Genomic DNA, 27,130 nt, shown 5'->3' on the forward strand with positions numbered 1-27,130 from the left:
CTCAGTAGCCAATCACCTGGCGGCGACGCGCATCCATTCCCTCTCCTCTATTCCTGCACCGTGCCGCCCTTTCCTCGCTGAGTGGCAGCGCTTCCAGCCAATCAGAGGCGGAGGCGCATCAAACATACCTGAATGCGAGGGGCAGTAGCCAATGGCAGCGCGGGGGCGGGGATTAGGCGTGTGGAGAGGCGGAGTTGGGGGGGGGGGTGAGGGAGATCGGCTGAGAGGGGACGGAGCAGGAGGGTGAGGGGGGAAATGGGGAGGAAATGGGAGGAAATGGGGCAGAAATGGGGGGAAATGGGGCAGGAATGGGGCAGAAATGGGGGAAATGGGGCGGGGGTGGAGGCAGAGGGACATTTATTGGGTGTGAGAGGGGTGCGGGACCCTGAGGGGCCGCTGTGAGGGGAGCGGGGCAGGGCGGGCTGTATTTAACCTGGAGTTGAATTCAACCTGGAGCTGAATACATCCCCACTAACTTAATGCTGCTCCTCCGTGCGGGGATTGGCGGGATGAAGGCTTATGATGTGCTATGGAAACTGTAGGTGACAGCTGAGCTGCTTGTCAGCCGTGTTAGAACTGCTTTATGTTTGTGTGTGTTTCCTGCGGACAGACTTCTAATGAGGTTATGAAACGAGTGGGTGTCACAGCGAAGGCCCAGCCATGTGCTGGGGTAGATAAGGCACCCGTGATCTTAGCGTGGGGTGTATGAGAGCCCCCCACCACCCCAGCTGCACAATTAAAGGGCTGATAATAGCAGGACACGGGGAAATGGTTTGAAGTTAAAAGAAGGAAGATTTAGGTTGGATGTTAGGGGGAAGTTCTTTACTAGGAGAGTGGTGAGGAACTGGAACAGGCTGCACAGGGAGGTTGTGGATGCCCCGTCCTTGGAGGTGTTCAAGACCAGGTTGGACGGGGCCCTGGGCAACCTGATCTAGTGGAGGTGTATGTTTGGTGGCCCTGCTAGGCAGGGGGGTTGGTTCTTCATGATCCTTGAGGTCCCTTCCAACCCGGGTCATTCTGTGATTCTGTAATAACCTTTATGTCCTTTGCCCTGCTGGCTGGGACATCAAGATGTGATGTTTTCCCCCTCTTTTCCATTTATCCCAGGAAGCTCTATCCAAAGGATGCGTGTTTCCATAATAACTTCCTTCCATTCTTGCATTTGAAGCTGTGCTCTGAGGAGCTCAAGCAGCAAGCTGCCAACAAAGCATTTTACTACAGCCTGCTTCGCTTTAGCAGGAGAACGGAGATTAAATCAGTCAGTTGTCCAGCAGTTTCCTTCTGGTTTTTATACTTCCAAAGCTATCAGTGTGAGATGTGCTGGTGTGCTTACAAATAATGGAAGCTTAAACCTGTGAAAGTCAGCAGCGTGTCCTTGTAAACCCTGTACAGAATGGCAGTGCTTTGAAGGTATTGGGCTGCTGCGCGGCAGCGGGGATTTATTCTCTGTATTAGCACAGGATGTCGTTTCTTAATGCCTCCTGTTCTTTACAGAGTGATCATAAGGTTTTTCTGCAGTGTTAGAGCATGGGTAGAGATTCAATAGGGCACAGGAGATGCTGAAGTAAGCACTGTAGAAAAACTGATTAATGTGTGGATTTCGGGTTCTTTTCTTCTAGACTTGTGAGAATCACAGCAGATACAGCACTGACTAAATAGCAACCTTTAGCAAGCATAGCTCCGGGCAAGGGAGAGTTCTTGGGATGCTGCATGCCCTGGGGTAGTTTGACTGCAAGAACTGCCTCTTCCATCAAATTCTGTTTCACCAAACTACAAAGTCATTTTAATTTATTTAATAGGGGTGTGATATTTAATTATTTATGTTTGCAGGGTTTAATCATACTTGGATCTAAGATATGGAAAGTCATGACTTGATGAATACTGTGCAAGAGATCTCTTCATCTTCTGCAGACTCTGATGGCAAAAATACCCACGGCTCTGTTTGCAGCTTGAATTGTAACAGGTAAGGAATGATACGATGGAGGAATTCCTATTGTATTTTTAATGTTTTTGCTTTGTGAAGATGATATACTTGCTAACATTATTTCCATGGTGGCACTGCAATATGTTTCAGGTTTTTTTTTTGTTAACAATTGCAGATAAAATGTTGGATGAGAAAAACCTCATTGAAAGAAATGCTAAATCATCCTTAAGAACTTAACTTCTTTTTGCCTCCTTGAGTGGAGGAGTGGGGAAATGCTTTTGGCCAAGTTAGAAGGGATTATCCTTTGCAAAGACCTTGTAGTACATTAAGCCATTTGTTTCACACAGTGGCTTAGAAAAAGGGAATTGTTTTTCCATTCAGTGCCCAAGGTATTTCCACTGAATAAGGAGGGTGAATACAGAGTGATGGCTCACCTGTCACTACTGTAACTACTACAAGTTACTTACTGCTGCAGCTTCTCAAAACGAGGCTGTAGCATTGAACTTTATCACTCATTGTTTCGCAGCAGTTTTGTATTTTCTTGAAGAACATCCTCATTCTTAGGAACGCATCACTTTTATTTTTCAACGTGATTAGGATCACAATGTAAATTAAGCACGTAATTCTTTGGTTCTGTAGCGTCATTGTGGCCACTGTGCTGGACAGCTGGCACAGTAAATAATTGAAGTTTTTCCTCATGTTTCACTAGGAGCCCCTCAGCCAGTCCCAGAGGAGATTCTGGTTACTCAGGGAATACCAGGTCCTCCTTAGTCGCTGCTTCTGTTGAGCTGCTCTCCTCCTACATGCGATATATCCAGCACAGTGGGAATGCTGACTCTGAAACTGTGAAGAACTGTGAGGTACATGTTAAGGTTTATTGAAAGAGCAATAACTGTATTAATGGATCTGCTCTGCGTTTTGGAAGACAGATCTAATGGTGGTATCATATGGCAGTAAGGGATTATATGAATGTTTATTCTTTAATGGGGCAGATCCATTTATTATGCTGTGAACTAATCATACAGATGGATTTTGTTGTGATTTTTCTTGTGTGTGAGCGCTTTACAGTGACAGTACTGGTGCAAATGGGTTTTTCAGTGATAGGATGAGAATTCCAAGTTATTTTATTTTTTAATTAAAACTTCAGACCTTTAGAATTGCGGCACTTCATGCTGAAGCCTGAAGTGATCCTGGAGATAAGTTGTTTGTTTTTCCTTCTAAAAATGACTCCGTTTCCCTTGTATCATTTATTCATTCAGGTTGTAGGGAGGTGTAGATTGTTAGTTTTTCAGATCAGTAATTTACACACAATAAGCTCATTTGCTCAAGCCCTTTTAAAATGTTTTTTCCTCTTTTATTTTGTATTTGCTCATTATTTTTAGCCTCTGTAGGGAACATCAAGTTTCCACACCATGGGTTTGTTCTTGAGAAATTTTTGAGCTTTCTGGCTGTGGTCCAATAAAATGTCTTCTGACAGATGCTTAATTTGGTGCTCTTTAGCAGATCTAAGGAAAGAATGTAGCTGGTGTGTGTGTGTTCTGTGTCCTGGGCTTCAATGTTAGGAAAATTCTGCTGTACTTTCCTGCTGTCTGTTTCTGCTTTTAAGTCATTCAACTTAAGCAGAATAATTCTTTTCTCTTACTGGAATTTTTAAAATCAAACTTAATGGTAGACACGTGCTATATTTCTGTGTAGAAGGATCTTTTTCTTTCTTTGGATGCATTATTACCATCTTTGACTGAGGCAATAGGGGACTGTATGTATTGTGGGGTAGGCAGCCATGATGCTGTTATGAAAAGTTCATATGACGTCCAGCCCAGAAGTATAATATTGCAATATAGCTGAAGTGAAAGGCGAGAGGTGCAACATGATCATTCTCTGATTGTTTCGCTTTGTGATTTAATAGGCAAGGTGGCTACAGCTGTTGAGCCTGGTAGAGAAGCAATGCCAGGAACAAATAGCTGCCCAGCAAGAACAGTTCCACCATCAGATCCAAGTAAGTAATGATTTATTCATGTGGATAGGTTAGGCTGAGTGTTTCTCTTTCTTTCTTTCCCTACAGTATGGCCTCTGGCACTTCCCAGCCTTCCTCATGAGTGTGCTGGGCCTGTAATTCAGGCCGATAGTGGAAGTGGATGTCTGGATTACTGGTTTGAAGGATGAATATTTGAGGTAGTCGTGGCTAATTAAAAATGTAACAGGTGGGAGCCATTTCAGCAGTGAAATTTCTTGGCTTATTTATCTGTCTTCAGAAGTGTATGGCTTTGATGAATGAATAAGCAGACTTTGTGGGCACAAGCTGATTTTATTTAAATCTTCAATTAAGCCAAAAGAAATGTATACTTGTGTGTAAGAAACAGCATTCTGTAAATGCATAATACTGAATGTCTTCATCATTTTGGTTGCTGTTTTTCCCTCCCCTTCTGCCCTCTGCGCTAGTAGTAACCAACAGTTCCTGAAGTGAGTTAACAAGAGGTACTGTCCTTTTATCCTATCTCCTGTTTCTCCTCTTCTGCCTTTTTTCTTTCCTCTCCCACTCTGTTGGTTTTGTCTCACCACTGTTTCCTTACCTTGTATTTCTTTCCTCTGAATGTAGTGGTTTGGTGTCACCTGTTGCTTATGGTAGTCTTGACTAATCTGTTGTGTTGGCTTTGCTGTTTGGTTTTTTTTTGTCTTTATTAATAGGAAAGGATACCTCTGGAAGAGCTGAGATTTTGGTATCAGCAGGGACTTAGTAACTGTGTGACTTACCACACTAAGTACAAAGATCAATGACCATAACTTAATTTCAGCTGTATGGTAAACTAGAGGGAGCTATTCCTAACAAACCAGTATGCAGGTGACCTAGTGGAAAACAGGAAATTCAACACATTCTAATAAGAATAATAGACAAAATTAATAACCCTTAATGACAAACATTAAATGGCAGCAGAGAATGTCATAATTTTATTATTTATTATTGTCATTATTGTTGTCATTATTTATTTTATATAACTGTATTAATTAAAATTATTATTTTATTATCTTACGTAAATAATCTTACAGAGGTACATTATTCCTATTAGTGTAACAGAGTAATGGTTTATATTTCCATTAACGCACCCTTGCAATCTTTAAAATTGTAAATCCAAATTATAAATTCTTTTAGATTTAAATTTAGCCAAAGACTTCATCTACTTCTCATAATATACCCAGATAATGTGTATTTCTTTAGGTGGCTGGTGGATAACTGGTGATCTAAAGGCATGCAGCCAATACGTGCATGCCCTGTTTTTTGCTCTGATAAATGACTGGAATTCACTGCTTGGAGTTGGAAGTTGTTACCATTCACCTTTTACTGTTATGTGTAGTATGCATACTATCTACTACATGCATGAGATGTCTATGCATTGGAAAGCAGGAATTATTTGAAATAAGTACTCCAATTCTCTCACTAGCAACATGAATTGAAATGACATCATAATATAAACATGACTTAGAGTTTGATCTCATGGGAATTCTGCCTTTTGTTTTTCTTCAGCTGATTCAGGATGAAATAAGGCAGTTAGTGAAATTGCAGACCAACAGTTGGGGCATTGGCAAGAGCAGGAGTTTGCCTGGGAAGTCTACAGACGCCTTCTCATCACTAGGAAGTCAAATGGGGATGCATTCTGAAGTCTCTGAAGGAAATGAATGCATTGTCAGTCAGCTTAGATCTAATGAAATCGAACTTCATCCAAATGCATCTGATCTGTATCAGGAACGTCTTGCAAACGATGCTTCCATGAATAGTGGGTACAGCACCCTGTCTGCCTCTGAACTGAATGCCAGCAGATCTGATGATGTTACCAAGTGCACAGACTGCATGGAGAGCACTTCACAAGCACAGGGCGATGCAGCAGTACTGCGGAGTAATGCAGCTGTAGGCAGTATTCAACATACCAGAGAACTTCTATCAAAACAAGCAGAGAACTGTTCATCAGGAAGGAATGACGCTGTAGGTTTTCCTGCTGAGTTTGACCATAAGGTGAATGAAGCTCAGTGCAGGAAGAAAAACAGGTAAGTGGTAAACTCTCCAAACTTGTTGATTTGTTATACAGTCCCTGTTGCTGGTAACTAGAAACACTTAGGAATTGAATGGAGCATCTTGATGGTAAGAAGAATTAGAAGAAAAATCTGTACAAAAATCCCCCCAAATACTGTGCTTAGTAGACAAATACATTTATTCAGCTTGACATTTCTAGGTGAGGCATATCTGATGTCTGGTGCTTATTTATGTGTAGTTGGCGTGTTTGGGGAAAAATACAGAAGTCTGCTTCTTACTGCAAGCACAAGCTGAGATACAGTTTGCACAGTGTTCTATCTATACACTAGAACTTTAGGTGCTGATTACTAACCTTACATGGCATTTTGCTATTGTACCCAGCCTTCTTTGCTAGTTTATATGCGTGGTGTGTTTTCTTACTGTGCGTCTTTTCCTGTTTGGTTGATTTATTTTTAGTTTGTTTGTTCTGCTCTGTCCGGTGGGTGAGTAGATTGTTGCTGAGATTAGGTGTAAAGGAACCAAAGTAGCTGGTCAGTTACACTGACCAAAGTAGCTGGTCAGTACTGTCCAAATACTCTCTGGTTGTGCAGAATTTAACAGTGTACTTTACTGTTTCTGTGCTGAAGTATAACGGCAGTGACTTCATATAAATGTGGGTAATATTGGATTTCACACAGACAGCACGTTGTCTGTGAGTCCTTGATAGCATTATGTGGAGATAAACCTTCCCCTCTGTTGGAAGGGTGGAGGGTGATAAAGATGAACTTGTGTTTTAGTAGTGTGTCATGAAACAGATCCTGCTTTTAGAGGGTTGGGTTTGGGGGTGTGTTATCTCAACGTACAACATAGATGATAATGCCGTATGTTATTCCTTTCTATTGACATTGATTTCTGGAGGGATTATTCCTCTATTACAGATGGGAATGTATATTTATGGTATGTTTGTGTGTTGCTTGCCATCCAGTAAATCTTTAACATCGTGGGCACAAAAGTTGAGACAAAACCAACCAAAAAGAGTGAGTGCAGAAGAAGTGAACTCTGTGTATGGAAACGAGCAGGCAAAGAAATCACCGCTTGAGAATGTAAGTCTTTTTAGGTTTAGTTTGAGTTTTTAATTTTACTCTTCTCACCCCCACGTGAGAGGACTTCCAGTTTGTTGCATCCCTTCACCTCTTCTCTGACTTTCTATATGTTCACAAATGTGATTATTTTTGGGGCAGAAGTTTGATCACATAAAATGTTTCTGACCTTAAAGGATAATTGTCCAAACATCCATCGTACATGTAACTGTGAAGTTCTGGGATTACTTAGAGCATGTTAATTATCACAAACCTTTCTCCTGATGCTATTCTTGAGGAAATAATTCCTGAAACTGAATGGCTCTACCTACAAGAGGCCAGGAGAACTAGAAAATACAAACCAGGGGTCTGTTTTCATTCCTGTGGTCACTTTGAGGGTGATCCAGAAAGGGTAAAAGTAGCTGTTAGATTTGCTCTTTCTAGTCTATTTCAATTGCCAATGGAAATATGATGTTCCTCTAGGGGGATATTTCAAACCAGGAGTCTAATTACTGCTGTGGATTGTCTCTTTTTCTCTCTTGGCTTCAGGAGGGTGCCTAAGGAAATTAGTGCCAAAAACTCAGATCTTGAATAAACCTCTATCTTTTTGTGCCTTTGAAGGGGAAGCAATTGAATTCTTACATTTTCTGTTCTCCCTCCTTAGGCGAAGGAGAATACCTAAATAAAAACATTAAAAGGGACAAAATAGCCTTGAGGTGAAAATCTACTTCATGGCAAATGATGAAAAGCTTTAGGCTTTTTAAAAAATATACTTAATTTCATTAACTCGATGGTTACAGTCCTACTTTAGTTCTCTGAGCTGTATGAATTTGCCAAGTTGTATGTCTTCTAAGCTGCTGTGATGGAACAAAAAACCCTGGGTAGGGTAGAAAAGAGCAATGTGAGATGAGCATTTCAAAGCCTGCTATCATTATTCATTTGCTCTTGTGTCAGCACATAATGGCAACGATGTTTCTTCCTTGGACTATTGAAGGGAAGAATTGTAGCAAATTTTAAGGGTTTTTTTTTTTTTCCCATATACTTTTCCCAGCTTTGTCAAAATTGCTTCTATAATTGTCTGGGGAGATTGCTTAGGAAGTCTGGAACAAAGAGAAGGAGAATATGCACAGTCTTAGGGGGGGATGTAGTATCTTGTCTGTCTGTGATGATAGGCAATATTTACCTCCTGATTTGTGGTAGGTGGAGTCATAACAGCTGACAGTAAGAGATTCCAGTTTTAGGATGAGGAAAGACTAACACTTCATTGATAAATCAGCTCTCAGTGCCCCTCTTAAGGAGCAGGGGGGTTTAGGTGTGTTGTTGTGTAACACTTAACTCAGGAATGCTCCAAAGTGGCCTGGCATGTGAACTGGAAAATATCAGTATTACTTAAATGTGTGGTTTAGCTTGATTCTCCTTTTGGTGGTGATTACCCCGATTACAAATTGTACAGGTTAGGATCACGGTTCATTATTAAATGTAATCCCATTTTAAAAACGATATATCAACGTTGACGTTCTCTATTGTTTTTTATTTTTACAGTTAAACCTTTTTTCTCTTTTTTCCCTGCTGTGCAGTTTTTGTTATAAACTTGTTTTTCCTTTTTAATTTTAGACAGCCTCCACTAATGCTGCTTTGCCACCTTGTGCTTTTTACCTCAACCAGCCAACTGAGAGCCCGAATTCTGCAGTGTCTGAAGGTTCAGGTATAGTCGGTATCTCGTACTTGAAATTCCTTTTCTGTTGAATGCTTTGTTTTTATTACTCTCACTGGAGCACACCTCCAATAAAAATGGGGAGCTAAGAAATGTGTGAGCACCGAGGAGCTGATAATTTTTAGTGTGGTATAATTCTGCTGCTCTTAGTCTTGTTTCAATCTGTGTGTTGCTGCTGGCAGATTTGGGACATGGAACAATTTTTGTTCTTCAAATTCCTCAGTGTTCCAAGGCTGAGTTTTGTATTTAACACGGATTTGTAATGTAACTCCTATTAAAGTCATGATGAGAGACAAAATGACCTTTTAAGATATCAATATCATTGTTTAGTGATTACAGGAATGTACGGTAATAGCAGCAGAATTCCTGTAAGCCAAGGGTGTGATTCAATAGCTGTGTGAATAAACACCACTCTCAGTCCTGGTAGTCTGTCTCTTTGCGTGCTATGGATTGCAGCTGAGCACCAAACAGAAGCGTTTGTAACATCAAATGTCTATCTAGAATTATTCCTTGGGCAATTTTTAAGTGCTATGCAGGATCTGTTAGAAATATGGCAGTTTGTGGTAAATCAGAATGAAACTTGAACACCCAGGTTTATATTCATGTATTTTCACAAATGTATACCTTAGGTTAGGGATGCTGTGTGATCTAATACTGATTATGTATATTGCTTCTCTTTTGGTTTGGTAACTTCAGCTAACAAATACTTCATAAAATCATTAAGTACTGGATGTAGATAACGAGTGCATCATTCTTGTTAGCTGGCACATTAACTTCCTACTCATGTTTTTTGTGGGATTCCTGATCTGTGAGCTTGAAATTTGTAATTTTTTTCCCCAATGATTCTTTTCATCAGGACTTTCATACTGGAAACTAGATGTGAAGGAGATGTATCATTCTTTACCAGAGAACTTCAGAAGTGAGTTTGCTGATGTTTTCTCCACTAAAGTATCACCAGATCAGGTAACCTTTACATGTGTTTTAGTGGTTGTCTTATGTTTGTTTGTCATCTTATCTCTTTTCTACAATGGAATCATCCCTCCTAAAGCGAAGTTTTTTATGAAACCCCCTTTGTTTTCCCATTGTCTCATATTCTGTTCCTTCATTATTCATTTTCCCCAGTTACCTTCAGTTAGAATTTACTGACCTTCTTTCATCTAAATGAAATGGTGTAAGAGACAAAAAGAGACTGACTAGTATATTAAAGGCATATTTGCCTCATTAAAAACACTTATTTACATTAAAATAGATGCTGTGGATAGAGTCTTTCTCCANCCTAATTGGGGATAGAGGATTGTGTTCAGAAAGACTGATGTACAAATTTTGCCTGTTTAAGTTGTCTTCTGCTGATGAAATGAAGCCATCATCACTGAAGGATATTTATCATAAAAGACAAAGGGAAAACAACCAGCTGCCAGACATGAATTTTGTGCCACCTTCTCAGACAAGTCACCCACCAGAGGTAATGTTATTATCTATGTTTTACATCTCAGTTTGAAGATAAGCAGGTTATGGCTGCTTTCCCATTAACTGGCACCTGCTGCCACCTCCAGTGTTATGCTGGAACAGCAAGTTTTGCAGCTGTGTGATGAACGAGATTGGGAAGTGATCCAGCTGAAAAGAACCTCTAAGAATACTCTGGATGAACAAGCACCTTTGCAGCACAACCTTGAAGATGGTGCAAGGGCAGATCTGAAGCTGATGAAACGTATGTGGAACTGCAGCTGCAGAAGCAGGGTTTTCTTACTGCTACCTACAGGACAAGTTCATTCTACCCATCCAACTGAATAGGCAAAGCCTGTAGAACTGTTCTTTAAGAAATGTAACTCTGTATCCACTTCCAGGGTACAGTCTTCAGTCTTTGCTTGTGTGTGTACCTATCTTGTTTATGTAACCCATGAAGCAATTTTAGTAACTATGAATTTACTGTTTCAGCCTGCAAACAGATATCCTAATTCTCTGTATAGAACTATAGTTTTGGAAGTTTTCAGGACAGCTACAGTTGTTATGTGTCTTTTATTGCTATTGGAAACTCAGAAACAAGTTACAAACTTTTGAGTATATATGCCATATTCTAAGCTGTTACGCATCTCTGCAGTTGCTTGTCAATATCAAACAATTATAGTAATATTGAATATGATTCCTGCAATACATGACAGGGATGACACGCCTTCAGAGTAAATCCATTTGCAAGAACAAAAGTTAAAACACGTGGGTTTTGGTTTTTTTAGCATTATAACTTATTTCCTAGATCTTGACATTGGACCCAACCCTGCATATGAAACCAGGTCAACAGAATCCAGGACATTGTTTTTTCAATATTCCTGAAGAGAGTACTCCTTTTTCTCCAGACTCCATGGCAGATCCTGGATTTTCAAGTCATTGTGACACGGACTCGTTTTCACAGACAAGCAGTTTGTCTCAGTTTGATGGTTCTCCACAACATCCTGTCAGCAGCAGAGCTGTGCATTTGGACTTCTGGAAAAGCCATCCAAACCAAAATGAAGACAAGGCCAGCTCTCCCTTTCCAGTGGCATATGCTGATGCTACCAGTGACATTTTAGTAAACACCGAGGGAGAAGAAACACTGACTCTGACTCCATCCTCTGTTGCTCAGTGTAGTGACAAGAGTTTACCAGACCATGGTGTTTCAGTGATGTCTGCTGAAGATCCTGTGGTAATGTCAAAGTAAGTTCTTGATTTGTTTGTGCTCCTTTTTAAACAGTTGTAGAGTTCAAAGCTTAGAACATAACTATTCATTGCTCCCCCCCCCCATCTCATCCCCTTTCCTCTCTCCCTGAAGTGGAGGGAGTTTGCTCCATGGACGTCAGAGCATTTTTTGTTTTGATGTTTTTATTAGTTCTGTTTATATATAAAGTAAAAATACATGCTTGCTCCTCAGGCTGCATGAGGGAGTTAATTTAGGTAGAGAATCTCAAATTGCTGTGTTGAATCTGGTTTTGACTGTATTTAGAGTCAAATGGCAGGAGAAGCACAAAATTACCGTGCTTAGGAAAAACAAATACTCACCAATCACTACTGAAGCCATTGATTTGCATACAGACAAGCAGATACAGCATATCTGTTCAAGGGCTTATGCAGTGGGTCATGGTTTTAAGGCAGTTAATTTGTGAATTTGCATATTTGATTTTATGCACATTTTCTAGAGAGTAGAAGAGGAGAGAAGAGACGCTCAAGCTTTCTATTATGAATGTGAATACTTCTGTGCAAGCCTGTGCCGCTGCTTTAGATGACTAAGCTTTCTTTGCTTTAATTTGACGGTGGCAAAGCTCTGTAAGACATAATCATGTGCTGGGTTTGAATGAACACAGCTGGCAGCACATGGCCATGTTGATAGCTGGAAATTTGTTTTTGTTCTTATTTCTTGAATATAGGATTAGGCAGAACTTGAGGGAAAAACATGCTCGACACATAGCTGACCTACGAGCTTACTATGATGCTGAGATACATAGCCTAAAACAGCAGCTAGAGGCAAGCCATAAAACTGCTGCTTCTGAAGACCTGAAGGAAATCAATCAAAATCTTGCTGACAGGTACTGTTTCTTCTGCCTCTGTTTCAGGATATTATTTCTACCTTAAAAGCTATGTATACTTGTTTAGAATATCTTGCAGCATTTGTTGTCCCTCTGAATGTTTCACGCATCTTTGATACTAATACTTTACTTTTCAGCATACATTTTGTGTTACTTAATGCATCTGTTTAAGATTAGCTTAAAATCATTGTTAGGGCAGCAATGTGTTGATTTGACCAGAGGCTTTGTTGGACTTGACTTCTGCTGAAGGCAGTACAAGTTTTGCTTAACTGAAGCTGGCAGGCTGAGGTAGTCCTAACTATCACTATTGCCAGGCAAAATGCATATTAGACATTTAGACAGAATACTTCACAAAATGTATGGCCTTCAGGATGATTGGAAAAGCGTGTGGGTAGCCAGGACTCTTTTGTACTCATCTTATAGCACTAGTGGGTTCCATCTATTAAAAGTGACTTCTGAGCAGTCATTTACTGAGTTACAAGAAGCTTGTGATATGATTTCAGTCATTAATTATCACACAGCATCGTCAATTAGCTCAAGTGGAACCGGTGCCTCTCAGCTGCTTTTGGCTGTGGAGCTCAGAGCCATCTGGAGTCTCTGCACGTGTGCCCAGTGTGCTGCTTTCCTGGCACAGCACCACAGCCCTCCTCTGCAGAGGTGCTGGGTGCTCATGGCAGTGGCTGGGTTCTGTGGTAGGAGCTTACAGGCTGGGCACCAGAAGCAGTAGGGATGCTTGAGGAAAGTAAGGCAGCTCTAAAATGTGGTTTTATTGTTTGAAAACCTCAAGAGATTACAGCGTTTTTTATCTTCCAAATAGGTGTGACCAACTAGATGCAGCTCTGAATGAAGCAAGTGCTCGCATAAAAACCCTTGAAAGTAAGAATAGTATGCTAGAAAAGCAAGTGGTAAGTATGCGTTGCTGGTGATGTATATTAATTCAAGTTGCTCTTTAACTAAAAGGATACGGAAATTTGCCTCTTCATTGCTAGGCTGATATATATGTTACATAGATGGCTTTCCTAGCTGTATTTCTTAATACTCCTTACTTGAATCATTATCATGTTTGCCCATATGCAATCTTTTCTAGAAGCCAAAGGAAGTTTAATAGTAAAATATTGTCTGATAATCTCTCTAAAACAGAATTAATAATAATTAAAAAAAAAAAAATGTCTGATTATTTCCATTTTGATTACTCATTAAAGCCTAAAAGCAAACCCCTTCTGCACTGGAGCAAAAGTAATATCTGTGTAGGTATACCTCTCAAGTCCTCCTAGCTAAGTCAGGACCACTTTGTTATATGACCTAGTAGTTAAATTGGTTGGTCAAATAGCAGGACATTGTCCTGTTCTGATGGAAGTTAGATGTGAGGAGAGTAATCTATTCCACCTTTTGGGCATTTTTCTATGTTGGGAAGCATAGTCTTCATTTCAGTTCTTTCTACATAACAAAATGAGCAATGTCTTGCATTGTTCACCAGCAGATGTACCCTTTTGTTCTATTTAGATGATTTCAGATTCAGAAATCAAATTCTGCTAGGTAAACATTTTAATTAATCTTGCTTTTCTTCTTCAGGCAGATTGGAGAGAACGCTTTTATGGAGTTAGTAATACCTCCAAAGTTTTGCAGGAGCGTATTGAAGAGGTGCGCACAAGCAATAAGGAGAAGGATAACACCATCAGCAGGCTAAAGTCAAGGCTTAAAGAACTAGAGGAAGCATTTGAAAAAGCTTATAAACTATCTGATAATAAAAATACAAGGTTAAAAGAAGAAAATAAAATGTTTCAAAATGTAAGTTTAAAAAAAAAAACAACCCTGTATTTGCAGTTAGATTGTGTCTTATGAATAAAGCACATCTGGGGGTGTTTTGTAAAGCTGCTCAGAATGTAATTAACCCTGGTAAGTCTTAATGTACATCTGAGAGAGCAGAAATACTTGGTTGACTGCTTCCTAGGTGACCCGTTAGGTGATGCTGCAGGTTTTATGGTTGTTTTTAAGCAGTTAAAGCAGCAGTTACATATGTGATGTGATAACATTTACTGTAGTCTTTCGCAGGTGTTTTATTACTTTATGTACTGTTAGTTTATCTTAATTTTAGAGGTACTATAGGAAATTCACTTTAGAATAAGTTATTTTTTATCTTTCTAATGAACTGAATTCCTTTCATAAGTCAGCACAACTTGCTCAAGTTGTTAATTTTATGTGTAATCTCAGTCAGAATTAGAATAATTGTTCCTCTGATTCTTTAGTAATGACTTTATGGAATGTTTAAACTGGTTTGTTTGGGGGGGAAAATGGTTATTAAGAGGAAAAGGTATTTGTTGTACAAACTTCTTTCTTTTTATCAATTCAAATTTCAAAATGCAAAGTCAGCTTCAAAGCCAGTGATTAATTCTGCTGGTTCGTTCAGCTTCATGTGTTACCAGTTCCTTTAAAGATAATTTATTTGACAATTATAAATAATTTAGTAGCTCCTGTCCTTTATTCTGAATTGAAGATACCAGAATGTAACAAATAATATTAAAATATACACTGTTTACCCTGTAATGCTCTTACATGTATTAGACAAGGAATTCGGTGGATTTACAGCACCCAACAAAAATGCTGGTTCTGTTTACTCTCCTTATGGTTTTCTGTTGTTGCAGCTTTTAGGAGAATATGATTCCCTTGGGAAAGAACATGAAAGGGTGAAGGTAAGTCTGCCCTGGTTACTTACAGAAAAGCACATGGGTAAGGATCTGTCATAATATGCCATAGAATGAACTGAATTAAGTATTTAGGAAAAGATCAAATGGAATGAGCTACACTTGGTTTTGCTGGAAGCTTCTGACTGCTTCTTCAGAGCCCCTGCAAAGGGGAGAAAAGGGAGTTTCAAATGTGTTATGTTCCAGTCATAGACAGCCAAAACACTGTGAAGTCGAAGACATTCAGTAGGACTTTATTTCAAATAGAAAGGCATGTTTAATGTATTATTTTTGAGATTGAAGTTACTTTTTTCTCCTGTATACATTTGTGTAGTTTCCAGACTTGTTCCTTTTCTACTTCTCTACTTCCTAGGATACGTTAAATGCAACTGAAAACAAACTGCTTGATGCAAACACTCAGATCTCTGATTTGAAAAGGTAAATGTGAATGTGTTACTGCTACTTCAAAAACATGAAATACAGGCTGTGGCCCAAATGTTTACTCTTGGACTGAAGGCTGTAGATTTGCAATTTTAGTGGCATGGTGTGAAGCATTTCATGTTGTTTTATGCTACTTTGCACATACTGTAAGAATCCTGTTATCTTTAAGAAATGTGTTTTTTCTGAATTCTTAATCTCAGCTTCTTCCAGTGGGAGCTGCTTTCCCCTCTGTTGTCACCCAGCCAGTCTTCTGCTCAAGCTTTTGCTACTGCAGTTGTCTTATTTCCAGTTAGGTTACCTAACTTATTCAGCTTAGAATTCAAATGCATATTTATATATGTATGGATGGATACATAGAAATTAGTTAGTTACTCTTGTTCCTCTGCTCCACTCAGGATATCTGGGTAAAAAAAATGAGTAAGCTCCAGGGAATTTGGTTTTTAATAAGCTTTCTTTACATCTTTGCTATTTCTACATTAGGACAATTTCAAAACTCGAAGCTCAGCTCAAGCAGGTTGAGCATGAAAACATGTTGAAACTTCGTCATGTTACTGAGAGTCATCTAAGAACCTCTTGTGCCAAGTAAGTGAATATACCAATAAAATGACAGCAGGTCATGTGCTCTACAGGTTTTTTTTAATGTCCTTTGGCTAAACATGGTTCAGGATGTCAATCCATGGGCTAAACTGAATTAAACACATGTGATATAATCCAGAGACTTCATATGCCAATAAATGATTTGAAAAATAACAAACAGATAACGTGTGATTTGGCAGACTGTCTCTTGTCTTTCTACATGCATTTGCTGGCTCTCCGTTGCTCAGCTGATTACGGCTCAGCAAATATCATCTAAAAGAATATAATAATCAAATCATCCAGTTAGACAGAAGGTACCTTTGTCTTTGATTTTGAAACACCAATTATTGCTTTCTATTTTTTCTAAAAGTAATTTGTACAGGTATACTGAGAGTAGTATGGAAGTTCAGTTAAAATGCATGGTGTAGTTTGGATTGTGAATTTATGTTATAAAAATCAGAAGTTGATCTCTCTTCTGTTTTGGTGCTGTTATGTCTTAAATACCTGAATAGCTTTGTCCCCCTTTGTTTTTGGTACTAAGCTGTGACCTCTTGGGTGTCTGTCCCTGATACTTTGAAATATAAAATGATGAAGCAATGTGTTTCATAGATGTTAATGTGTATTTATTGAACAGTTGTATTTTGACCAATGTAACTTCACTATTAGTTACTGACAAGCATCTTCAGAGCTATTGTAATACTTACGAACTAGAATTCAAAACCACTCAAAATTTGGAATCTTTTTGCTTCCACAGCAAGTTGGCTGCACCTGATGTCAGCAGGCGAAAGTGGTTGATACCAGGAGCAGAGTATTCAATCTTCACTGGCCAGCCTCTGGAGGGCCAAGAAAGCCCCAGAGATAACAGACTAGAAGAAGCCTATATTCCTTCCAGGTGAGCTGGTTTCCTTCAGTCTTCGCTATGATGTGAGGCTGAATGTTTCTAAAAGATAATCTTACTCAAATTGAACAGACTCATTTCCAGATTCTGAAGGTGTTAAGTTGTAAAAATAAATACATATTTTACAGCGTTTTAGATTCTATTCCTTAAAAACAAAGCAACATCCTTTCTAGTATGAAGGAACGAAGTACTAAGGAAATGAAACAGCAGTAGCTTTCGGTATGTGTTTAGTTAGAATGTCAGATCACCAAGCTTATACTTGTGGCTCTTGCACTGTAACACAGTACTCTGAGGTTCCTGGCTGAAATTAAGATCAGGTCTAAAAATCTTTGGCAGCTATAAACTCAAAATTAATTTCTTTATTTTTTGAGGTCTGTTTAAGCTGCATTTGGAGAGCTGCAATAAAACAAACTTGATATCTCCCCCTGCTTGTTCTTTAAGGTACCATTCACCTCCTGAAAAAGACTCTTCACAAGAAGACTCTTCACCAAACACTGTTGAAAAGAAGGACAGTGAGACGTCAGAAGCACCAATTATAAAAGCCTTTAAAGAACTTGAAGAAATAAGAGCTTTTAAAGATTGGGGTACACAAACAGAAAAAGATGACGCAACACCTAGTAACTGGCTTTTTTCTTTGCTTGCATGTATCTTCATTTCATTATTCTCTGCATTAAGGCCCTCAAATTTCAGTGATGGAATAAAACATGCACTTGTTTTTTTAGCATGCAGATTTCTGGAGTCTTCCTAGGAGAATTCAAAATGATATAGCTAAGTGAATCGTTTAAAATAGAGGGAATGCAACAGTTGCTGTTAGGTTGATGTTCTCTTTCTAAGAATATCTCAGTATTTATAAACAGTTAATGGAGTCTTAACAAAGTTCTGGCTGGCTGTAAATCCTTTTTTTTTTTTTGTTCTCGTGGTGCTGTATCTGAATGTTATTAGGAGTGCTGGCATGTGTATTGGAGGACTCCACTGAACCATTCTAATAATGCTGGTTTGGGAAGCCTTGTAACTAGAAGACATTGTCTTTTGTAAATGCTTATAGTTTAGGTGGAGGCAGGTACGCCAGCTTTCTTAACCAACAGGTGCTGCCGTGCACCTTTCCACTGTCTGTTCATTTAAGCAATTATTTAACATAATTTGTCCCTTACGTGCTGCAAAACATCCCTGTTGATGTTAGTTAAATTATCTTCATAGGAATGACGAGCTGAAATCAGTCTTCAGTAAAGCAGCACAAACATGTTTGCACAAGGCAGTGTTAGGTGTAGCTGAGTGCAGGAGAACATTTATGGGTTCTTGTATCAAAGGATAACTCTTTCATTTCCAATCAGAAACACCAAGTCGACGTCAAACCGTTGGGTTTGTTGAAACTTCTGTTGTTGCACACCGATCCCCAGAGAAAGGTAAAGACCAACAGAGACCCAAACGATACAGCTCCCCTTGTGGCCAGAGGTCTTCATCTCTTCCTCCTTCAAACAGGAAATCAAATACTCCAAGTAAGCGCTTTTCTGAAGTTTAGTTTGCATTGCACAAAAAGAAAATGCAAGTAAGGGCATGTAAGTAATGGGAGCCTGTTCTAGAAGAAAAATAGTTAGAGGAATGATGTCTGTATTAATCTAATAGATAAAATGGGAGGGGGGAAAAAACCCTAGAATCATAGAAAGCATGAAAATCTCACTGCACAGGGGGAAATTATAGGTACTTAAACACACTTTGTCTCCACAGCAAGGCGAGAGATCATGTTGGCGCCAGTGTCTGTGACATACAGCCCTAAACGATCTCCAAAAGAAAACCTCTCTCCTGGATTTAGCCATTTACTTAGCAGAAATGAAAACACAGTGACGAGGTATGGATTTTGCAAACACCGTTGTGTTCTGACAACTGTAACAGCATCACGTTTATGCAGGTTTAAGTCTGTTCCTGCTGTTTCTTGGTCCCCCTAAAAAGTAATGGGAAATGTGAATCACTTGAAGATTTCTATGTACAAAGCAAAGTTTTACTTTTAAAACACAGCAAAGAAAAATCTGGAGTCATTTCTCTTATTTGGAGCTTATTAAGGTGAGATGTTGTATTTGCTGTGACACATCCTGATGTGACACTGATTAGCAACAAAAACAGTAGAACGATTTTGTGGAGTAAATCCAGATTCTCACACAGCTTATCAAGGAATGTAAATCAATGATGATAATTGTATCTACCTGTAGTGGCATTTGTGAGCATGTTAAAAGATGCACCAGCTTAATTTTCTGGTAACTGAAATGACTTAACTATGGTTTCTATAGAGATCTCTGCTTGGCAAGGCTTGCAGGGTTTCAGGGAATGTACTTAGTTGCAAGATGAAAGCGTTTGACCTGCATGAAGAAGAAATTTGAAGCACTGCTTTGGTTCTTGAGGGTGACTGTGTGGGCTTCTCAGCGTGCTTAGGAGCCATGGAGAAAATCACATCAATGTACAAACAGGAGTACAGCAGGGTATGGTGCCATTAGCACTATTTGGAAGGCCTGGGATTCCTATGGGGTAGAAATTGTTTTATAAAGAATTTATTTAGCCAAAACAGGAAAAGATAGGAAATACTGTGTCAGCTGATCAATTATTTCTAGCAATTAATTGTCGTGTACTGCTTCTTCTGTAGATTTGATATACTTCTAGATGACCTGGAAACTGGGCCTGCATCTACTTTACAGCATAGTAATCCAAGAAAAAGGCTCCAGTTTCTTTCGCTTGATGATACAGAAGGTAATCAGTCCCCCAAAGGAGGGGAAAACTGTCCCTTGTAATTGTTAAGTTTATGAAATGTACTTTAATCTCCCAGATGAAACAGGTTTTATGGTAATACAGAAAGCTGGCACATGGTTCTATGGAGTCCAATTTCTGAAAATCATCTGTATCTTGTCTCATTACTGTAAGCTGAGAAATGCCATTCGTACATTTTGTTTTAATGTATCTGTGTGTGCACAAACACAATAGAAAAACAAAAAGAATTGAATTGAGGAAGAAGGGCAATATATTCTCCTGTGTTTAACTCAGTTACACAACACATCTCACTGGGGCCTACATTAAGATGTGCACACTCAGTCAAACTAATAAAATTCCTATCAGTAATGCAATGTTTAGCAATAGAAAGAGTAAATATAATAAAATCAGTTGTTTGAGATTTTTTTTCTCACTGTGATTGAGGCAAATCTTTCTCACTTCTGTCATTCCTGTCACAATGTTCTGCTTTTGCCTTTATTAATGCATTTATTTAGACTAGTGTTTTCATGACAACTAGCCTACAAGGTGGTATTTAGAAACGCTGTACCAGTGGAAGTCATTCTTAATGAGCACACTATGTGAGGCTGTTAACCAGAAAAAATATGCTGTGTTAAAAAGCTGATTTGGAAGATGATCCATTGGAGTGTTATGCATTCTTCTGGGGAATGTGCTTAAGGGAAGCTAACGAGGCTTTGCTATTAACTGTCCTCAGGTCTTATTGTGTTGCTTTTCTTGTTGTTTCTTTTTCTGTCTTAAAAAGTAATTTAACAGGCAATTACAAAACAAATAAAAGGAATGTTGTTTTTTTGATAGGGAGGCAGCGTTCAGGTGTCAGACACAGCTCTTGTGCTGAATCTGTCAGCACTGGAGTGAAGAAAGCAACAGCTTGGGACGAGAGGAGCATAGCACGGAACTGTGAACCAATGCTATCAGCTTGTGAGGGGGACTTCCCATACACAGCAAGGATTCAGACTCTGGCTGAAACGGAGAGGCTTTTCGATGAGCTGACTCAAGAAAAGCAACAGGCAAATTTAATGTTTGTTTTCAAGTTGTGACTGAGCACAGTTATTGTATGAGAGGTGAATGGTGTAGCTTTGTGCCCGTGCAGCTCGTGGCTAAAGTTAACATCTGATTTCCAGTGTTAACATAGGAATGTGTCATTGCCTTTCCTGCTCCACCTCTGAAACTAGAGCCCTTTCCTGGCCTTAATGTTATTAAAGGAGGATCACATTAACTTAGGCACACTGTGGGTGGAAAGATTGGGAGTAAATTTACTTTCTTCCTAAATGAACAATGTCTTTAAATCAGCCTTTCAAACAAAGGTGTTTTTTTTGTTCTGTTCAAAACGATCCATGAGAAGGGCTGCTCATATATGTTCATTTGGTATTTGTGTGGCATAATGTCATGGTAACAAAACTTAGTGTTTAAGAACGACCTTGGGCATGTGTCTGTTATCTGTACACCTCACCTCTTGCTCTGTAAGATGAGGTAGAAAGGCTTATTGGCACTTGAAACTGTCATTTACAGCTGAAGTATTTTCTGTTACTAGATTGAGGCTGCTTTGAGTCGAATACCTTGTTCTGGTGGAAGAATGACCTTGCAAGCAAGATTAAATCAGGTGAAAAAGCTTCTACCAACTGCTCTCTTCAGTTGCTCCTCTAGAATCTGAGGTTACATAGTTGAGATGAAAGTTCAAGCTTTGAAATGGGTATAAATACAACAACTGCAAGAAATAATCAGTCTGCAGGTCTGGCTGTCAGTTCTGCGTGCTAAGGGAATGCATTGGGAAGGATACCAGCTGACTATAGGAATAATAGCATTTCCTTTCTAAAATAAATATCATTGGGTTCTGTTGTAGGTTATTAATCTTTTTTTTCCCCCTTTTTGTTAACTGTTTCCTTTTAGGAAGCCCTGGAAGATCGCTTGGAAAGGATTAACAGAGATTTGGGATCGATCCGCATGACCCTGAAAAGATTCCATGTTCTACGTACCTCTGCAAACCTTTGACAGTTCTCTCTTCAATTCCAATATGCTTTTTTTCCTTGCACTAATATATAATGATGCACTCGGGAAATGCAAATGTTTTGTATTTTTATAACCCCCCCCATGGTAGTTTTACAACCACGTTACCCTTTACACGCAGCAATATTTTGTACCTCAAACAGCCACCTATATTTTAAACATATTTTTGTTACACTTGAGAAAGCAATGTAATGTTTATCCTGTATTGTAATATTTTTAGAAATATTAATTATTTTTAAACAGCGATGCTCGATTTATAATAAGAAACTCAAAGGCAGCTTGTTTTCTGAGAGCCATTGTGTCTTGCACTTGTTTTCGTCACCATTTTATAGATGTCTGTAGCATGTTGTCCATACTGGCTAATAGGAAATCTTGACTTTTAAATGCAACATGAGTTGGTGGTGTTAAACAACCACCGTTAGGTAGGTAAATCCTTTTCATTTGCACCTGGTGGGTATTTGCCATGGTGACCCAACTACAAGCAATGGCAATGCTCTGATGCCATTAGGGCCAGCATTCAGCAGCTGACAGCAGCCAGCTTTCCTCCCAGCGAGCTCAGCTGCAGCTGGCACAGCAGGACAGCAGCTCACTCCAATTGCTGCTTTAACATCAGGGTGGGTTTTGTGCCATGCCGGTGCTCAGGGCACACACTTCCAGGTGAGATCTGAGCTGTCTTTGTGAACAAGACATGCATTTTTCTTGGTGAAATATACTTATTTGCTCGCTGGCATATTGTTGAGTTACTGTTCAACGTTGATGTTTTTTAGTTTGTATTTTGCTATTAAATAAATGTTTAATTAGATTCTTTCTCCCAGCCCAAGAACAATAATAGGATCTGGGATATTACATCAGCAATAATGTGGGGTTTTAATCATATTGTGTGTTTCAAGTTCTGTCCTTGTTCCAAATGTTCAGCCACTAATGATGTGAGGATTTTTGCAGTGGAAAGGCCACAATAGCCGTGGTGAAGGAAGCTCGTGAGGCTGTGGTTCTAATTCTAGTGTTGGGTTTTTAAAGATACTTAACGAAGAGCTGCCCTGCATTAACGCACAGTGCTTATTTTTCTTAGGGGAAAAAAGCTTTATTTATTTATCAAGTGCTTTGTGCATCTCCTGCCCCGCGGGTTGTTTGGATGTGAGATCAGAGAAGTCAGGGCTCCAAAGTTACTCATTTTTAGGGCAGAAGGGAAACACTGAAGCTGGGCTGCGTGCTTGGCAGCGATGGGCTTGACTGCACTGCCAGGCAGATGCTGAATTGTGATGGAATTTCATTTCCCCTTACTTGAGGAGGGAGATCAAAGCTTCTCTCCTTCCCCTACCATTCAGCTGAAGAAGTTTCTTTATACCATGTTGAATTATGAACAGGTAGAGTGTAAAAGTCCCATTCTGAAGCATCACTGAGCCAGCAGGGTTTCTTGCAGGGCATCCATCAGCACCAAACTTCACATGGGTCCATTTAATGCTCTTGTTTTCTTTCACCGGTGCTGCCGCAAAACAGGCCCCATTTTCCTGACAGCCATTTGCAAGGAGCAGGTCAATCAATTCAGCTCAGCCTTTTCTTCCACCCTCCCTTTATTCCCACCCCGTTCTCTCCAGCACTATTCATATTCACGTACTCTTATTACCTCCAGAAAACTGAAGCGTGAGTCAGAACGTATTCTTTAATCAGAAGCCCTCCTCCATCTGTTGGAGCTCTTGGGGCTATTTCTGTTCTATTCTAACACTGAAGGGTTTCGGGGTGGGGATGGATCTGAAGTGTTGCTCTTAGGGAACTTTTTAGGCCAGCTTTATAGCAATAATATCTGCGGGGTGAGCTCGGAGCTTCTCAACGTATCAGCCCCTGTTTCAGAGCCGGGCTGTGCCCGCCGGCCTCGTGCCTCCCCCCCTCGAGCCGTGCAGCCGCTGCAGCTTTTGCTCATCAGCCCTTTCAAGGTCTCGTTCTTCACGGTACCAAACCTCGCAACTCTCGAGCTGTCCCTCCTCTCACGTCCATCTCTTTTCCTGCCCATCTGTACAAAACACGAGTGAACCGGGCTCCGGGGCCGCCCCTTCCCCTCGTGCCGCTGCTCCACGTGGCCGCCAGGCGGCTCCATAACCCCGGGACCCGGCGCGGGGAAGGAAGTGTTGGTTCTGCCCGCAGCGGGGGGCACGGCTCGGCCCGGGGGATAAAGCCGCCCGCAGCCGGGGGCAGCGCCGGGGCTCCGCGCCTTCCCCGCTGTGCCCCGCAGCGCGGAGCCGTGCCCAGCCGCAGGGCGAGGAGCTGCCCGGCCCCACCTGCGGCGGGGATTATGCCAGCGGAGCGCGGGCACGGCGGAGAGCGGCGGCTCGTGGGAGGCGGCAGCGGGAGCCGGGAGCAGCCGGTGCGTGACGGGGAGGCGGGGGGCGGCGGGCGGACCCTTGGGCGGCGCGGGATCGGGGCGCTGCGGGATCGCGGAGCTGTGCGGGGCTCTGCGGGCTCCTCCCGGGGCCTGGCGGGGCTGGGGGCCGCGGGGCGGTGGGGTGAAAGTTTCCCGATCGGGTTGGTCCGTAACGGGAGCGATGCATCCTCCGCGCCGCCGTTCCCGGTTGCTGCAGCCATGGCAGCGCCGCGCCGCCGCGATTCGGCTCCGCGGAGCCGGGTTCCCGCTGAGCCGCTCGGGGTGGGCGCGGTGCGGCCGCGTTCCCTCGTGCCGGCACCGACCGAGCGCCCTGCGCCCAGCACCGGGTCGGTGCGGCTCAACGTGACGGGAGCTCGGCCGTTCTGAGACCCGGTATCGCTGCGTCCCCATCGCTCGGGCCGGGATTGACCTCAATTTCGTTTTCACGGCGCCGTGGGGGAGCGGTCGGGGTGCGGCTGAGCCCGGCCCTGCCCCGGGGAGACGGCGGAGGCGCCGCCCGTGCAGCCGCTGCCCGAGGAACGGCCCGGAGGAGCCGGGAGCGGAGCGGCTCGTTCGGGTACGGCCGAGGGAAACCCCGCGGGGTCGTTTGGGGCCTCGGCGCTGCGGGAGGGAGGGGAGGGGGAGGCGGCCGAGCCCTGAGCGCTGCGTGCACCGGGGGGGAGGGAGGGAAGGAGAGCGGCTGCGTTGTGCTCCTCGTGCACCGCCCGGCCCGGGGCTCTCGGTGCCGCTCCGTCGCTCCCACATCCCCGCTCCCCCTGCAGCAGCCCGGCCCTCTCCTGGCTCCGTTCCCTCCTCCTGTCGGCCCGGCCCTGCCGTGCTTTGCTTTGTCTCGCATCGCCGCGGCCGAGGTGAAGTTGATGCGGATCGCGCGTTTAGGAGGAACAAAAGCTTCTCGTTTCGTTTAATAAACGCTCTGACCAGAGAACTTCCCCGTCCGGCAGCAGCAGCAGCATCAAGGTGGGTGATGCTTCTGGGATCCCGTGACACAGCGCTGAAAAATGCCTTCAGTGCTTGGAGGCGTCTGCGCAGGAGAAGGGCTGAGTGAGCAGCGCTAACATGAACCGAGCAGGTGTGAGAGCTCAGGCAGGGTTTGACTTGAGGCTGAAATAAACACACACGGTTTGCAGGACCCTTCATCCTCCCCGTGCCGTCCCTCTGCTCGTGCTGCCTTTTCATTGTAACACCGGAGCACTGATGGGGCCGTAGAGTTCAGCGCCGGCAGCGTTATTGCATTGCCGAGCATGGGCAGCCGGTGGGACAGCCCTCCCTGTGCCCCGGCTGTGTCCGGTAACCGGCACCATCACCCCAACGCCGCCTTCGGGACACGCAAAGTGAGCAATGACCCAGCAGGAAAGCGTGTTTGCAGGCGTGTCCCGTCTTGCTGTTTATCGCAGGAATGCTGCTGTGTAGTCCCTGCAGCAATGCTCTGTTTGTGGCTGCTGTGAGAGGGAAGCAAAGGAAACGAGCAGGGCCTGGAGCGGAGCTCGCTGTGCTGCTGATGGAGCGGACTTCTGTTGGGCTGCTCCATTGCATTCATCATATTTAAGTTTCTGTCACCAACTTTTAATTAAAAGCATGGTTGATACCGCTGTAATGAATGCACGGATGTTAGCCATCTTCATGCATAAAAACGCGTTTTAATTCCCTTACTATTCCCTTTATGGCCCTTAGATGCTTTTGTTACCATTTAAACAGCATACAGTAGCAGCTGTTTGTCTTCTTAATATAACTTTTTCTTGTATCTGTGTTCGGGAAACAGTAACGCTCGGAGCAAACAATTCCCTGGGATCCTTTGGTGATACTTTGTAAGTAACTTGGCAGGAGGGGCTGAATTGATGTGTGAGTGGTGAACTCCAAGGCCATGCTGACAGCAACCAGACAGAACCACTCAGATCTCTAAGGTCCCTTCCAACCCGCACTAGACTATGATACTGTGATACTATGATGATCACGGGCTGGTCCATGAGCAGAGCACAGAGCACTCAGTGTGGGACTGCTGGTCCCAAAGAGCTGCTCCCAGAGCGACGGCTTTGTGCTGAAATACCCCTTCTGTTAGTGCTGCATTTCAGTGCACGCTGCTTGTTGTGCATCTACCAGCCCGAGCCTTTATTGTGATTTACCAGCTGGCTCGTGGGAGTTGCATCCAACTTCTCATCTGAGTTGACAGCGAGCAGTTTGCAGAGATCTCGTCCTGATGATGATGTAAAGAAAGACTGAAAGCTGACAGCAGTGCTGGGGGGCTTTGAATTTGGGTGTGCAGCCTCGGTTCAGGATTAGTTACTGATTCTGGCCAGACAGAGCATCGCATCCTGCAGGCAAGATAATGCAAAGAAGGTGCCTCCAATGAGGCCAAAGCAGCGCTAATTTCCCCCCACACCTGAACAGAAGTTGCTTTCTTAGAAGGAAAAAGCGATGTAAGAAAAACGTGGCTGTCTTAATAGCCATCTTTAAATGGTGAGGCTATTTCCTAACTCAGCTCTGAGGATGGCTGATGTAGATACACAGCTCATGTTTCTGTTCATCCCCACATTAATGAGATATGTCTGAACTTCGATTTGAGCCTGAAAGCACCGTATGGACAGAGCTATCCCAAAGCGCTCAGCAGCGTGAATGCAAATGGAGTAATTAATGGGTGGGAGGAAGGGGATAAATAAAACGCTTTATTTTTAGCTTTGTTTCCTGGATGTTGGAGGAAATCCAAGTGCCACAGCGTTGTGCTGGGCCTCAAGAGAGTGAACACAGCCCCTGAAAGGGATGCGTGTGGGGTTGAGCTGTGTCAGTGTGGAGCTGCTCCTGGTAGGGGCAGGGCAGTGAGCTGGGATGGGTTTGGATCGCTGGCACTTGCATAAGGACAGCAGAGCACGGGATGCTAATTCAAGCATATGAGCTGGCTTAACCCATCGAGCAGTGACCTGAAAAGGCGTTTCTCGTCTGCAATAACTAATTTGGAAGGTGGAAACATGTAATCACGTCAGCACGTTGAGTGCTCTGCCATATCAGTGTTTCAGGGTGAGGCTTTGTTATCTGCCACCGCAGCAAAGTTTGATATTTGCACGACTGATAACCTGGCAGCGTGACGGGGCCGTAATTCCATTATGTGCTTTAAG

At 42.2% G+C, this 27,130-nt stretch overlaps 2 protein-coding genes across 8 annotated transcripts in view; both read left to right on the forward strand.

Annotated features, from left to right (window-relative positions):
* The first annotated feature begins 191 nt into the window (after positions 1–191).
* Positions 192–22,448, forward strand: MPHOSPH9 (M-phase phosphoprotein 9). 7 transcript variants are annotated; one of them, XM_015877713.2, is made up of 24 exons: positions 192–243; positions 1,831–1,963; positions 2,634–2,784; positions 3,831–3,920; positions 5,445–5,962; positions 6,913–7,030; positions 8,621–8,711; positions 9,577–9,683; positions 10,057–10,182; positions 10,972–11,408; positions 12,116–12,274; positions 13,092–13,179; positions 13,847–14,062; positions 14,917–14,964; positions 15,329–15,393; positions 15,877–15,978; positions 16,727–16,864; positions 17,312–17,487; positions 18,202–18,366; positions 18,596–18,716; positions 19,503–19,606; positions 20,438–20,649; positions 21,174–21,242; positions 21,530–22,448. In XM_015877713.2, the coding sequence occupies exons 2-24, from the start codon at positions 1,857–1,859 to the stop codon at positions 21,629–21,631; spliced, it is 3,510 nt and encodes a 1,169-aa protein (XP_015733199.1). In that variant the 5' UTR covers positions 192–243; positions 1,831–1,856; the 3' UTR covers positions 21,632–22,448. The 7 variants fall into 7 exon arrangements, with proteins under 7 accessions (XP_015733199.1, XP_015733202.1, XP_015733201.1 ...); XM_015877716.2 differs by having other exon boundaries at positions 17,312–17,454; XM_015877715.2 differs by having other exon boundaries at positions 8,621–8,705.
* A 1,445-nt stretch (positions 22,449–23,893) lies between these two features.
* The window catches only part of PITPNM2 (phosphatidylinositol transfer protein membrane associated 2), a 104,372-nt gene continuing 101,135 nt past the window's right edge, over positions 23,894–27,130 (forward strand). Inside the window, 1 exon segment of the mRNA XM_032447868.1 lies at positions 23,894–24,005. The gene's annotated coding sequence lies outside the window, so the exon portion shown is untranslated.

This window comes from Coturnix japonica, chromosome 15 (assembly GCF_001577835.2).
Source record: "Coturnix japonica isolate 7356 chromosome 15, Coturnix japonica 2.1, whole genome shotgun sequence".
NCBI lineage: Eukaryota > Metazoa > Chordata > Aves > Galliformes > Phasianidae > Coturnix > Coturnix japonica.